Below are 14112 nucleotides of genomic sequence, written 5' to 3'. Positions count from 1 at the left end.
AGTGAAAAGGGCACTTGCGGTAATTTCGCCAGGACAACAGGCCTAACTGGGTTCATCTCAGACGAGCTAGGATTAGTGGTCTCTCTGGAGATAAGCCCAGAAGACAGGTATGTTCCCCTCCTCCAGAGAGGAAGGGGGAGTGGGCTGGTAGGGGTGGCCCTTGACAGTGGCCAGCTGGCCTCCCGCTGTCCCCAGGGCAGATCATTCTGAAGCAGCAGGACGGCCTATGTGGAAAGAAGGACGCTGTTACCTCTGAAATTTCATTATCAGCAGAGGAAATCTGCTCAAGGCGCGTCTGACAGAGCCTTTCCACCCAATATTGAATCTTTTCCGATTCCTCAAGGTCTTCCCGCTCTGTCTCAGACACCTGGGACCCAAGGCCAGCACAAAAAGAGGACAAAAGGCAAGCCTGAGTCACATGTGGGCAGCACACTTGAATCAGTAGCACGAAAGCACATCTTTCAAACCCCCAGAGTACTGTTGGGTGTGTCAGCTGTCTAGACAAAAATCCAAGCTTGTTCCCCTGGGCCCAGAGGAGGCAGAAACAATGGGGAGAGGGTTGACTAACTCCACTTGTAGGCAAAAATCAGAGAAGGGGCTCAGGCATTGCATGGGATTAGCTGGCCCCCAGCATCTCCACAAACCCTGAGGCTCTTCAAGAATTGTTCTTTTGTAGACTCCCAGCACATTCTCAGAATTTAACTGGACTCTCTATTCCTCTCTCTTGGCTGCCTTGTTTATTTTGTAGCCAATTTGTTCCTCATGACAAGACCTAATGCACTTCACATTTTCCAGAACTTCTCTGGTTTTTTTTTTTTTAAATCTAATCAGCTTGGCATTTGGTTCATGGAAGTATTAAAGAGAAGCAGAACCAATGATATCTACGAAAGCTAAGGAGTTAAGGTCACCCAGCTCACCTAGGAAATAGGAATTTCTCACGCTAGAAGACGGTTTTGGGCATGTATCTAAGGGGACAGCCTTAGATACATTCCTGGGTTGAAGAGGTTTAGGCTCAGACACACCCTATGCTGATGGGAGCAGCTTCAGATTCATAGCCTGATTAATTGGGGGGTAGCCTCAGACACCCTGCCTGTACAATGGGGTTAGCCTCAGGCTTATAGCCACACCTCGGGTGGAGAGGCCTCCCCTTGGGCTCACACTCTGGCGGGGTGGGGGTTGAGGGGACAGACTCAAACTTCTAGCCCAATGTATGGGGGCTAATCTAAGTCCTACAGTTGAGGCAGAGAGGCTAGCCTCAAATCTATACCTCAGCAAGGAGGCCAGGCTCAATCCCAAACATACATCTAAGCTAGTCTCAGATGACTCTGGGCAGGTAGGATGAGCTCACTCTCTGGACAAAGGAGAGGGGCAGGGATCATTCCATCCTTGGACTCCATTTGGGGAGAACAACTGGCAGCTGGTTACCTGGGACTGTGGTAGGAAACAACCAAACCGTGTCCCGGGGTGTTCAGCTGGCCTGTGAGCAGGACACATACCTCTTGGGCCAGCCGGTTGATCTTCAGTTGCTTTTCCTTTTCCAGCATTTCCTCTTTCTCTTTGTAAAGCTTTTGCTCAAACTCCAGTTCCTTCTTATTCTTTCTCAACTCCTGCAAGCTCTCATCGTACTTGGCTTTCTTCTTTTCCTTTACTTTCTGAGCCGATGTGGCATTTTTTATATGACAAGGGTTACAAGGCAGTGTGGACACTGGCACAGCACAGCAACAGGGCATTCAGTCCTCAGACAACACCAGGCAACCACCCCACCTCTGCCCCTCTGCACTGGGCATTAGGCCTTAGGTTTATGACAGGCAGGCCACTGTCACCCATTGCAGAGTGGGAGACACATTCCCTTTGCCAGCCAGAATGGACTTACTAGTTCATTAACTAGCTGTGTGACGTTGGCTAAGTTTCTGAACCTCTCTGGGCCTGAATCACTTCATCTCCAAAAATGGAAGAAATACCTGCCCCACAGGCTTGCCATCCAGGGCCAATGAAATAACATTTATAAAAAGAGATTTGTAAAGACTAAAACACTGTATAAATAAGAGGCATTGTATTAATTTCCTACCGTGTTTCCCCAAAAATAAGACTGGGTCTTATATTAATTTTTGCTCCAAAAGATGCATTAGGGCTTATGTTCAGGGGATGTCATCCTGAAAAATCATGCTAGGGCTTATTTTTTGGTTAGGTCTTATTTTGGGGGGAAACACAGTAGCACATGCCTTCTCCATTATCTGGAGAGAAAGGTATCTCAGTTCAGACACCATAGATGCATCTGGGGAGATTCTACAGAAAATCTGGGAGAAGTGGCATGCCTCATTTGTAGAGATCGTCTCTGTCCTGAGCGAGAGGAGGTGGGAGCCAACCTCAGACCTGGGAGCCCAGAGCCAAGATTTTGCCGTGATGCTTAAGCTCCAGACCATTTCATTCTGGAGATTCCACCATTCCCTCTGAACTAGGCCTCTGAACTTGTCAAAAACTACAAAACTGGGAGATGAGGGTGTGGAGAGAGAATGGCCTGACTGCTTTTCACTGGCTGTCAGGGTTCAAGAGGACTTAGGGAGAGAGGTGCAGGGCGAAAATGTTTCCTGTTGGAATTGGACCAATACAGCCTACTTTCCTGGCTGCTTCTCCCAAGGGGTTGCGGGGGAGCCAAGGAGTAAGGAAGGAAGAGAATTCACATTTATGGACTGCCGACATGCCAAGGAAATTACATTGATGATCTCATCTGTACGTATTATCCTACTTTCTTGATGAAAGAGCTAAGGCTCAGAGAGGTGAAGTCCCTTGCCTAATGTCAAACGTCTAGTAAGTAGTGATGCCCAGATTTGGACCTGAGTCTTAGAAGTCCCACAAATTTTCTACTGTGTCCAGATGAGCTGGGGGCAATGGAAGCTTGACAGGAGAGTGTGCCAGCCCCATCACCATAGCATGGAGGACAGAGCTAGCACTCCAGAGGGGGGACAGCAGAGAGATCAACCTCCGGGAGAATTTCTGGGGGAAGGAGGACACCTGCCTGTTCACTGAGCTCACACCTCCCCCAACAAGACTTCCTGGGGCCTCCCCTCAGAATTCCTGAATCATCCCAGCATGCAAGGCCAGGCATGAAGAATTGAGTTTCCCAGCAATGGACACACAACTCCGTCCATAGTTGGAGGGACGTAAGGGGTCAATATTGACCTACGACTGAATCATCCTGCCTCCCCTTCTAAAGACAAACCCTACCTCCGTGCATGCGTCATGTGCTTTGGAGATGGCCCCCCCATCTCGGGGAGGGGGACCCACCCCCATAGTAGTCTATGAGCCACTTGAGAACATGGTTCTAATTGCTTCAGAGTCCTGCTTGGTTGCTTGCCTCCCCTGTTCACTAGACTCTTGGCTCAGTGGAAAGTGGAATCCCTGCCATCATGTTCTAGATTCAGACAGCAATGCCTGAAGAGGAGCCAGAAATATTCTGCCTGATGGCAGCTTGCTAGAACAAGGGCATGGCTCCTACAGGGACCACCATGATAGGAATGGTCATAACACCAGCAGTGCTACGATTTTAGAGCCAGGGCTCTTGGGTGGGGCAGGCAGACAGAGGTGACAGTCTCTGTGCCATCCCCAAGAAAGCAGCACCTGCTTACCGATGCAGAAGGGCAAGCTGCAGCCTAGCACTGCCCGTTGATCTCATACCCCGCCTCTCCATATGGGGACTTAGTTGCACAGGAATGTGCTTTCCTGCCAGATGGTGGGCTCCTGAAAGTCGGGTTAGTCACAACCATGAATCTTTTAGGCCCTGGCAGAGACTTGGTCGGGCTATAGGCCGGGGATCTGAACTCTAGAGGGACTTATTGCCAGAGTAGGAATCGAAGACACTGGGTCTTTAGCTTTTCAAGTAAGGGGAATGGTGCATCGATGACCATGGCTGTAGACAGCCACTGGCGTTACTGGGACGCTGGGTGTCCCAGCTGCAGGGAGACACAGCATCTTGTGTGGCGCTAGAGAAAATGATGACGGGTTTTCAGAGCCAGCACGAGGGACATGATTCTGTTGTCCTTTCAGCTGCCAGTTAAATTCATGGCAAATATTCCTTTTGCTCTGGACTGAGAGGAGAGGCAGATGGGGTGGATGTGTTCTTGCTGCTACCTAGAAGCAATTTTCCTCTCTCTTGGAAACGAAATGAAAACCAAACTACCAGCTATTTCCAGAAGGGCTGAACTAATGAACAGGGGAAAACAGGTCAACTTCCTTAACAAGAGCACTTTTCAAGCCACATGATCTCTGATGAGAAATGTGTGTGTGGACGCGTCACACACACAATCCTTCTACATTTACCTAGTTAGTAGTGCCTGGAAAGGATGTGACCTATCCATCTGCTTTCCTTAGTTTTGCAAGTGAAGTCCTGTGTGTATGTGTGTGCTGTCCTTTCTAGCTGACGTCTAGTAGAGACAGTAGGTAGAGAAGAATCAGATATCTAACCCAATAAGGCATGCTAAGCCATAGAGTCAGCCTGCAAATCAAAAGGACGGTTTCACGAGACCAAGTCCTCTCTGAGACCACGGTGGTGTGGAAAGGAATCCCCTGAGGGCCACCGTTCTAGTTCATTCCATGTCATACCATCACGGTCTGTGCTCCTAGGGAAAGAGATTCACCTCCATCAGAAATTATACTTCTGTCTCTTATTTTAATGCTGTCATGTTGGTAGAAGGGGATAGGTGTCCCCGGAACACCAGATATTCCCATTTGACAGGCAGGGGGAAGTTACATGTCATCAAAGTCACCCTGCTGCCAGTGCTTTGGTTTCCACAGGACTGCCATCCTACCAGAAAGAGCCGGTGGAGTGACGACACCTACATTAGTTCACTCAGATTTATGGTGATGCCTGGTTTCCAAATATCAAGTCATGCTGAATGTCCCATCTATAGATATCAACCGTGGCATTTTCATAATCAAATGCTAAAGTGATTTAGAAAGCAAAAGGACGAGAAAGGTTTCTGGGGCCTGGAGATACAGTAATAAGATTTAAAGAGAAAATCCAAGGCCCCAGAGACCAGGACATTGCATTATCCTGGGCATATGTAAAGATATTTCTAGGAGAGAGTTATGATTGGTGTAGCTCTTTGTCGTAACTCAAGACAGCAAACCCCTGCCTCGGCAGCCAGTCTGTCTGGCACAGTGGGTCTCGTAATCTGCACTATGAAAGCTCAACCTCATTTTTCACTCTGTCTGACCTCAGCTTCTGGTCTTGGCCTCTGGTTTGACTTGACAGAGACACAAAGCAGAAGCTTCTTGTCGTGTCCCTGCCCCTGTGCCCACTGGGGCAGGTGCCGACCCAGTGGGTGCCTGATGGTGCTTGGGCAGTTCTCACCCCAGGGACACTTTCCCCCCACGATGACGCTGTAACAGCGCCTTGCCATTTGATGTCAGCCTGACAGAGAGGTGCAGACGCGGTCAGCTTGCAAGTGAAAAGGCTGGGTCACACCATTGAGAGTTGACCAGAAAAGAAACACTGTTTGGAAAACGCCAAAACCCACAGCAAACTCAGCAGCAAACAGCACAGCACCCAGCCCCGTCCTACCTTCCGGAAGGATGGGAATTTGCCGTCATAACGATAAAACCACCCAAAGGCTGTAACAACACAGAGAATGAAGTAGTGAGACGTAGTTCAGTTCAGCCAGCGTATCCAGGGCAGAGGCCAGGAGCTGGCTCCCAAGGAACTTGTAGCTTTGTGAGATGAAGAGCAGCACTGGTGGATCCAACAGCAAAACCACACCCTCTGACTCTCCACTTACCTGGCCTCACCTGGGTTGTAAAGCAGGCCTAAGGCCATCTGAGAAAGGCCCTGATTGCCAGTTTATGGGCCCCTGTCAACTGCCTCTCCCTAGGACACTGGCTTTAGAAGTTAGAGCCAGAAAATCAAAGAGAAAGCCCCTGGTGGAAGGATGAGCTTTCCCAAAACATAGCCACAGCGTGCCGACACAAAGCCCCGTTGAAAGAGAATGAGGCCTCCCCTGACTGATGACGTCTGGTCCCTCCATCCAAGAAAAGGCTCGAGAAAAAAGGGATCCTGGGTCTCTGCCTAGAACTGCTGTCAGACGGAACGAAACAGTCTTGTTTCATGGTGTAGGCCATATCCCCCATTTTCAACATTGAAAGAGAAAGCAATGATGGGGTCAGCTCTGGGAAGGACAGCTCAGGCAGCAGTGGGTAGGAGACTGGCCTCCAGAAAAGCGTATCCCCATCCAGGCCAAATAAGCAGGGCACCAGCCCTCGCCTTCCCCAGGCAACAGCATGAGCGGGTAATAACCTCAAACCTGAAGCTCCTTGGGCCAGTGGTGATGGCTTCAATAATTACCCACCTAATAAAGCCAAATAAGCAGGGCACCAGCCCCCGCCTTCCCCAGGCAACAGCATGAGCGGGTAATACCTCAAACCTGAAGCTCCTTGGGCCAGTGGTGATGGCTTCAATAATTACCCACCATTGACCAACCTGGGTTCTAGAACAGGCTCTCGGAAGCCTCCTGCTGAACCAAGCACTGCCCCCTAGTTGCTGCACCTTGGGGAGATCTGAGGAGAGGCCCGAGCAGCAGAGGAAGGACTTGACCTTGGGCAGTACTTAAATATTGAAACAGTGGTGTAGTCGTACTGATATGCACTGCTGACATTTCAGCCTGGCCATGAGTCCTAGTCTCAAGGTTTCGTGTGCAGTGCCTGGACCAAGCCAGGGCTTGGAGGAGCTTCACAGACTCCAGTGGTCCCCAGCACGTGCTGGCCTCTTGGAGCTGGGGTCTGCAGGGCTGGCAGGAAGAGGTGGGCAGGGCAAGCAGAGCAGCAAGGCCAGGAAGCGAAGCGGGGCTGCAAACCTGCTCTCCCTGCTTCTCTGTGCCTCTGTCCATGTTGTTGGCAGGCTCAAGCTTGGGCTCCACTCCCTCATCATCTACTTGGGAAAAGAGGAGGAAGCTGGTGAACCAAGAGGGATTCAGGAGACCAAGAAGCTGGGGGTGCTTCCCAGGAGCCTGAGGATCTGTGATCAGCTTCCTCTAGGGGAGCTGTGAGGTCAGGGGCAGGAACAGGGCTCAGAAGCCTGGAGCAAACCTTTCTTGCTCTGGGATGGTACGTGCAGTGCTTTCAACTGGGGTAGCTTTAGTTTCTCTATCTGTAAAATGGGCTAACAACAGGGGTTTCTGATCTGACAGCAGAGTGGGAACCATTTTGCAGAATGTGTGGCTGAAACTTGGGAGGCGTGGCACAGAGGGTGGGAATATCTGAGTACTATACATGTTTGGTGCCAAGGGCTTCCAATGGGAGAACAGAGCCTCCTGGCTTCTTTCCACCTCTGGAGCTCGGGGTCCCCAGGGGAAGCTGAAGCTGTGTGGCTGGGTGGGGGGGTCTTGAGGAGACTCCAAAGGGTAAGGGGCATATGTGGCCAGAAAGACATGGCTTTGGACATAATGTGGAGAATAGCAAACGATCCATTCCAGTGGTTTCCAACCTGGACTCCGGCCTCCCTGGAGACTGAGCAGTGGTGTATGAGTCTGCTGTGAGCTGCTCATTAATATTTCAAAATATTAATTAGAAGAACTTGCCCATTAACCTATGAAGAGGCTACCTGGGCTCGATTCATGTTCCTTTATGTTAAGTCACTTTGCTTTTGGCTCGATTTATGTTTATTCAACAGCAGAACACTGATGTTTTCTCGCTAATAAGAATGACTATTTAATCAAACAATGGGAACACAAATGATTACTTTAATAGTTTGGGGAAAAAACTCAACTTCCAAACCCTGGGGTCTCCTGGGTGTGGGGACTAATTGACGGGGTACTTGCTGGGGAGAGAAGGCTGGGCATCTCTTCTTTAAACTTTTTCCTCTCTCAGGCCTTTTCTAGCTCTGGGATCCTTAATAAAAAAATCCCCCTCTTGTTGCTTTAGCTACGGAAAGATCTGGGGGCCTCTGTGACAGTGCGTCCCAGACTTGCGGGCTTGGTGGAACGCTGGGGTTCTGCTGGGTCAGCCATGGGTAGGCAGGCTGAGCCCCTGGGGCACGCGGGGGTGAAGTCAGTCCCACTCACGTCATTAGGATGAGCAGCTTCCTTTTCCAGGTAAGAGATGCTCCGCACGCTTTCCTGACTGTTCACACATGCAGGGCCCACCCCTCACAGGCACAGACATCTGAGTCAGGTATAAATTGTCGGCTAACTGGGCCCCAGAATTGAAGAGTGGTCAGGGAGGAGCTGAGTACGGCTGGGTCCTATTGGCTCGACACAGCTGAGACCATTGCAGCCTCCCAGGAACGGGGAGAAGGGCAGAAACTGAGCTGACTCAGACGCCTTCCTGCATTTCCTGACTTATCTCTAAATTAGAATTTAGAGATAGGCCGGTACATGTGGAGATGGATGGAGGCGGCACATGCCCCAGCGCAGAATGGCAGACTCGGGTTATCAATTTCATGCTTCACGGCATTCCCTTAGAATACATTTATATCTTGAACAAAGGGAACGTTTTCACTCCTTTTATTCACGAAGCTTGATTTGGTTTAAAAGCACTAAATAAATAGCTGGCCAGAGAGAGCATTTTTATTGTCTATAGTTTATGAGAGGATGTGTCTGTGCCGAAGCCAAGACCCAATTTCTAGGAAGGTACTAAATTGACTAGGATTACTTCCATGAGAAGCAATTAAAATCGATTTCTCTCCTTCTGAAGCTCCTATTTCACGCATAAGAGCAAATTAGTTCCCTGTCTAAAACATAGATTGTTCGGGAGGAATTTAGCTCTGGCCACAACCTCAGCTAATACCCAATGTCACGGGGGAGGCTGGTGAGAGCGTGCTTTGTCCTTCGGAGAGGACCCTGAGGTGACACTGTGCCCCGCTGCCAGGAAGGGGGCTGTTGGCCCTGCACCAGGGAGGAATGAGATGGAGCGATGCAGATGCCCTGAACCTTTCCGTCGACTCAGGTTGATGTCCCTCTAGTGCATGGGCATGATTCAAAGCTGGGGCTGCAGCTGTCCAGACCCCATCATGGGAGATACCAAATGGCTGCCATAAGGCAGAAATGGGGAACCTGGGCTCTTGGGTGCAGATTCACCCATATCTGGAGATTGCCAGGTCAGCTGAGCACAATCAATACTCAGTAGAACCTGCCGCATAAGTCAAGTAGAAATAAAAACAACTGTAAAGTGAGAGGAAAGGGCCCACTAGGCATCCTGGGCTTGCCCCAGGTTCCCCACCAGGCGCCCCCTGAAGAGGCACTGAGATTGAGTTCCCCACTTTGTCCTGGTGCTGTGAGCTTGCCCCTTGAAGAGACATCCTGGGAGGTGGGGTTGAGAGCAGGTGGATAGGGCAGCAATCGGTTGGGGCCTGGACTGAAATGGGAGGTGAGAATGCAGAACAGGTGAAGAAAGGGGATGGGAGCAGCACACAAAGCTGAGGCCACAGGACGCCCGCAGTTTGGTGCCTGAGAGGGGTCTCACAGTCCTCTCCCTGCCTCCATTGTTGGAGAAGTGGGACCGCGCAGGGTCTGTGCACAGGAATGTGAGTGGTAGGGGCACGTCAGGTATGCTCCTCCTACAGTCGCCCATCAACCTTGGACCACCAGTGTCCTCTCTAGTGGGAGCCTGTTCCCCTCTTTCCTGCTGCTATTTTACCCCGGCCTCAGTTCATAGCCAAGGAGCAAGACAATCCCATGAGTGGTTCCACCTTTGCAACCAATCCCTCCTCAGTAGCCCAAGGGCATGGGGAGGGGTTTGCCTGCCTGAGTCTGTGTTGTGGGGCAGACCTGGGACAAGGAGGGCACACAGATCCTGCCCGCTCTAATGCCCTGGCAAGTAGCCCCTGGCACATGCAGGAAATGCAGCCTAGAGAGCCATGGGCTATCTACCTGGGGAAGTGGTGGTGGGTGCAGGGGGACCAGCATCTCTGTCTGGACCCCTCGGTCCCCCAGCCCCAGAAGGAAGCGCCCTCCCCTTGGCACATGATACATACACTTTGGCTTGCGAAGCGAGAGTGGGTGCACATCAGTGGTGATGATCTTAGGCGAGAGCAGCTGTTCCTTTGAGCCCCAGTCTTCTTCCCACTGCTGCTTAAACTTCTCTTCCTCCTCCACGATCCTGAAATAGAGACCCCCATGCCTGTGACTGGAGCCAAAACCTTCGCAGGCCTACCTTCTCCCTGTAGGGAAACCCCAACCAGCCTGGGAAGAGGCCGCGTGGTTCTAGCTGTGGTGAGGACAATAAAATCCTTGGCACTTGTAATCTGAATCGAGTGTGAATGCCACCCTGGCAATTACATAAGACTATGTTCTAGTTACCCTAATAGGATGGGCTTTACTAGGATTATGGAATGGCGACAAGCAACAGAGGCTCCACCAGGGAACAAGAGGGCCAGGTCACTGGACCTGGAGGTGGCCTCTACCTGGCTACACTCCCAAAACACACTCATGTCCACACACAGACACGTGTGTGCAGACGCGTGGAGCTGAGGCACTCACTGTTCCATCTCCTTCCGGTATCTCTCATTTTCCTCTGCTGCCTTCTGGGCAATTTCCTTTTTCCTTCTGAAACACAAGTGCAGATTGGTATATTGGAGTCTATGCAAGAGAAGTTAACTCTTCCTTGGGGCTAATTCCTGATTTGAGAAAGGTTTTCAGTATGTCTTCCAGGTGCCCTTCTAAGGATGCCTGGACCAGATTTGGATGCTGAGAAAGCACGTCCAACAGAGTCTGGGCTGTGTGCTCTTGTGTGGTTTTCTTTGGCCCCGCTGAGCAGAGAGTCTGTGCTGTCGGAGCTGGGAGGCAGGAAAACGTGGGCCACACTCCATGGATCGACCTCCAAACACTTCAAGTGATTAATGATAGGCTGGGTCTAGCCCGAGTAAGGTCCTCCCAGAGGAGGACCCCAGACCCCAGGGGCAAAGCTGGGGCTGCTAACCAAGGCCAGGGCTGTGGGCGGAGGTACCAACAGGGCTGGTCCTCCAAGCTAATTCTGCAGTGAGAAAGATGGGAAGATCCTGTCCACCTTCCTTTTCCAAATTCTTATGAGCTCCTAGAATGTATCAGGATTTGGATTTTGATAGTAGTTTCTGATTTATGAATTGCCCAATTTAATCTCTCAGTCCATCATCTCCACCCCATGTGGGGGCAGAGGGCTTATCACCATAGACAGGGTAGCCAGACTACCTGGGCGTGAATCCCAGCTTGGCCATGTATGACTTTGTACACTAGTGGCTTACCCTCTCTAAGTCTCAGTCTCCATATCTGCAAAATGGGTTAATCACATCTATCTTGTAGGGCTATTGTGAGAATGAAATTAAGTAACATGCACAGGCCCTAACACAATGCTAGCCACATGGTTGGTACTTCACAAATGTTAGCTATGGCTATCCCCATATTCCTGGGCCTTGGAAATCGGGGGCTCTCTTTGGGAAAGAGGGAGGAGCCTGGAGATCTGGAGGCAGGTAATGCTCATGCTGACCACCACTGGTCCCATCTGGTCTGCGGATGGGCTTCCGGGAGGAGAGGACAAGGGTGGCTCAGTACACGATGAGCAGGAAGCGAGGTGGGGGGTGCTACGGTGGTCTGGGAGGGTAGGGGAGGGGTGTCCTGGCTGCTGGCACTCACTGCCGCTCCATCTCCTGCTGCTCCTGGAGGATCTTGTTGGACTCCATTGCCAGCCTCTTCTGCATGAGAAGCTCCTGCCGCTGCAGCTCGCGCTGCCGCACCTCTGCCAGCCGTTCACGCTCTGTCATGAACAGCTCCCGGCCCTCAGGGGGAAAAAGAGGCCCCTTGCTCAGTCCCCTGGGGAACCTGGGCCTCCACCGCTGCAGCCCTGGAGGCCAAGATGAGGGTTGTGCTCTCATCACTAAGGCCCCAGTGTCAGGCACTGTAGTTTCTGCAGCCTCTGACCCAACTTCTCTCCTGGCTGGGCAGACACCCTCCCGCTCTGCTCTGTCAGGGCTTCATAGCAGGGCCTTTGGCCCTTCCCAGAAGTGTGGGGCAGAAATCAGGGCTCCGAGCTGCTGGGCCTGGAGGTCAGGGGTCATGGAGTCCCCACCAGCCCATTCTGGACTTACAGCTCCAGCTACGATGGAGATGGTCAGGCTGCGGCTACTCTTCAGTATGTTCACAGCCTGTGGGGACATGTGGGCGGTCAGCTGAGGCCTGACAGACAGAGCAGTCAAGGCCTCGAGAGAGCACAGCAGGTTTCAGACCCCATGGCGGGAGAAGGGGTGAGAAGAGGAGGGCAGAGGTGATAACAGCCCGCAGGTGAAGACCCCACATCTCACCTCCTTGTGGTCCAGGTTGGAGAAGTCGATGCCATTGACTTCGACAATCTGGTCCCCTGTCTGGTGAAGAAATAGAGAGGGGTCAGCGTGCTTGCCTAACTGTCCACTGTTCTGCAGCAAAGCTTCCCCACTTGGGTCTTCAAGTGGCTGCCCCTCAGCTGTCCCTGATGAGCAGAACAGTTAGAAATCCCCAGTGGGGTCTTCCCAGGGCCCCTCCACCTTGTGTCTTTTTCATCAGCTGCTAACAATATTATACCAATAGGTAGTCACTCCTTTGGCTGAATTATGACATTTAGTTTAAAAATCCAGTTTGTGGACATAGGGGCCTTTGGGCTTCTCATCTAGCAAAGGCTATGTTGAGTCATAGTAATAATAATTGGTAGCTAACATTCATAAATCCCTTCCTATGAGCCCCGCACACTTTTATGCATATGTATTAATTCATTTAATCTACACAATGACCCTAGAAGGAAGGTTATTACCTCCATTTTATAGGAGAGGAAACTGAAGCGCAGAAAGAGGAAGTAAGTAACTTGTCTAAAGTGGAGGTTAAAAGTTCTGGCTCTGGCATCAGGCCACCGAGGTTGGAATCCCAATCCTACTATATTAGGTACATGATCTTGGAAAAATCCTGTACTTTCTCTGGGTCTCAGTTTCCTCATCTGTAAAATGGAAATAACGATAGTACCTAATGCTCAGAGTTCTTGTAAATTTAAAAGGGCTTAGAACAATGTCTAACCCAGGAAACACTCAATGAATGTCAACTCTTTGATTATTATTATGTCATTTCCAAGCTCAGGACCAAAGGCTCTCAGAACTGGAGAAGACTGTAGAAAGGGTCAAATGCCACCCTTTCATTGAAGCTTTCCCTTGAGGAGTAGGAATCATCAGCCAGTGACTGCTGAGAGATGGCTGTGTGGGAAGGCACATGCCTCCATCACTGTGCGATCACAGTCTGATGCCAGCCCAGGGTCACTCACCTCCAACCCCACCTCGGCAGACAGGGAGCCAGGCTTTACGTTACTGATGAAGATGCCAGGTTTCTGGATAGGGCCACTGGAAATGCTGTGGAAGAGATGGGAAATGCAGGTGAGCCTCTGCCTCAGCACCTGTTCATTCTCAATGTCCTGTCGCCTCTGCCTGTTTGTTTAGTGCTCAAGCCCCTCAGGATACAGGTCACCCATGAGCTCAGCACCAAGGCCCTCCACTGTCTATCTATGGCAACAGCCACAGAAAACTACTTGTAATTCCCCCCTACCCAATACATTGCATATACTGTTTCTTTTCATTTTATAGCACTTTCTTATTCATACCTTAAGACTCTAATGCTATAATCTTTACAAGGTTTTAATCAAACTCCTAATATTATCCCAAGACTAAGCTAGTGGCTCCTTTCTCAGTGCTCCTAAAATACCTACAGCAAAGGTGGCACTCGTGCTATTATTCTCCCCACCCAGATCTGTGGCAGACATCACTAATCGATCACAGCACTCTTCTCTATCAAGCTTAGATACAGCCTTAGAGTTCTTTTCAAAATAGGGTGGTAGATGAGGGAAAAGGGGATCAAATATATGGTGATGGAAGGAGAACCGACTCAGGGTGGTGAGCACACAATGCGATTTATAGATGATGTAATACAGAATTGTACACCTGAAATCGACGTAACTTTACTAACAATTGTCACCCCAATAAACTTTAATTAAAAAATGAAGAAAAAAGAAAAAAAATAGTACTCTCGGCGGCCACTACTAGTTAATTAGATATAGCAAATAGGATAGGAAAACTATTTGCCATCCCTGATGCAGCAGGCAGGTCCATTCATGTCCTTGTCACTCTATGCTGTAACTAATGAT

The 14112-nt window shown here is 50.4% G+C and overlaps 1 protein-coding gene across 5 annotated transcripts in view; it reads right to left on the bottom strand.

Moving 5' to 3' along the window:
• Positions 1-14112, bottom strand: part of USH1C (USH1 protein network component harmonin) — a 47234-nt gene that overhangs the window by 15859 nt on the left and 17263 nt on the right. The window contains exons 9-17 of one of the 5 annotated variants that reach the window (XM_081065080.1): positions 13240-13324; positions 12260-12319; positions 12047-12103; positions 11595-11737; positions 10467-10532; positions 9962-10086; positions 5561-5610; positions 1497-1652; positions 251-367 (exon numbers count right to left, since the gene is read on the bottom strand). In XM_081065080.1, the coding sequence (XP_080921206.1) occupies positions 251-367; positions 1497-1652; positions 5561-5610; positions 9962-10086; positions 10467-10532; positions 11595-11737; positions 12047-12103; positions 12260-12319; positions 13240-13324 (859 nt within the window). Of the gene's footprint in view, positions 1-250; positions 368-1496; positions 1653-5560; positions 5611-6845; positions 6920-9961; positions 10087-10466; positions 10533-11594; positions 11738-12046; positions 12104-12259; positions 12320-13239; positions 13325-14112 lie in introns of all 5 variants that reach the window. The other 4 variants (XM_081065083.1, XM_081065081.1, XM_081065084.1 and 1 more) reach the window with 4 other exon arrangements.

This window comes from Rhinolophus hipposideros (genome assembly GCF_964194185.1).
Source record: "Rhinolophus hipposideros genome assembly, chromosome: 10".
NCBI classification, from domain to species: domain Eukaryota; kingdom Metazoa; phylum Chordata; class Mammalia; order Chiroptera; family Rhinolophidae; genus Rhinolophus; species Rhinolophus hipposideros.
The sequence above is the reverse complement of the archived record's forward strand: the minus strand, read 5'-3'. Positions and strand labels throughout refer to the sequence as shown.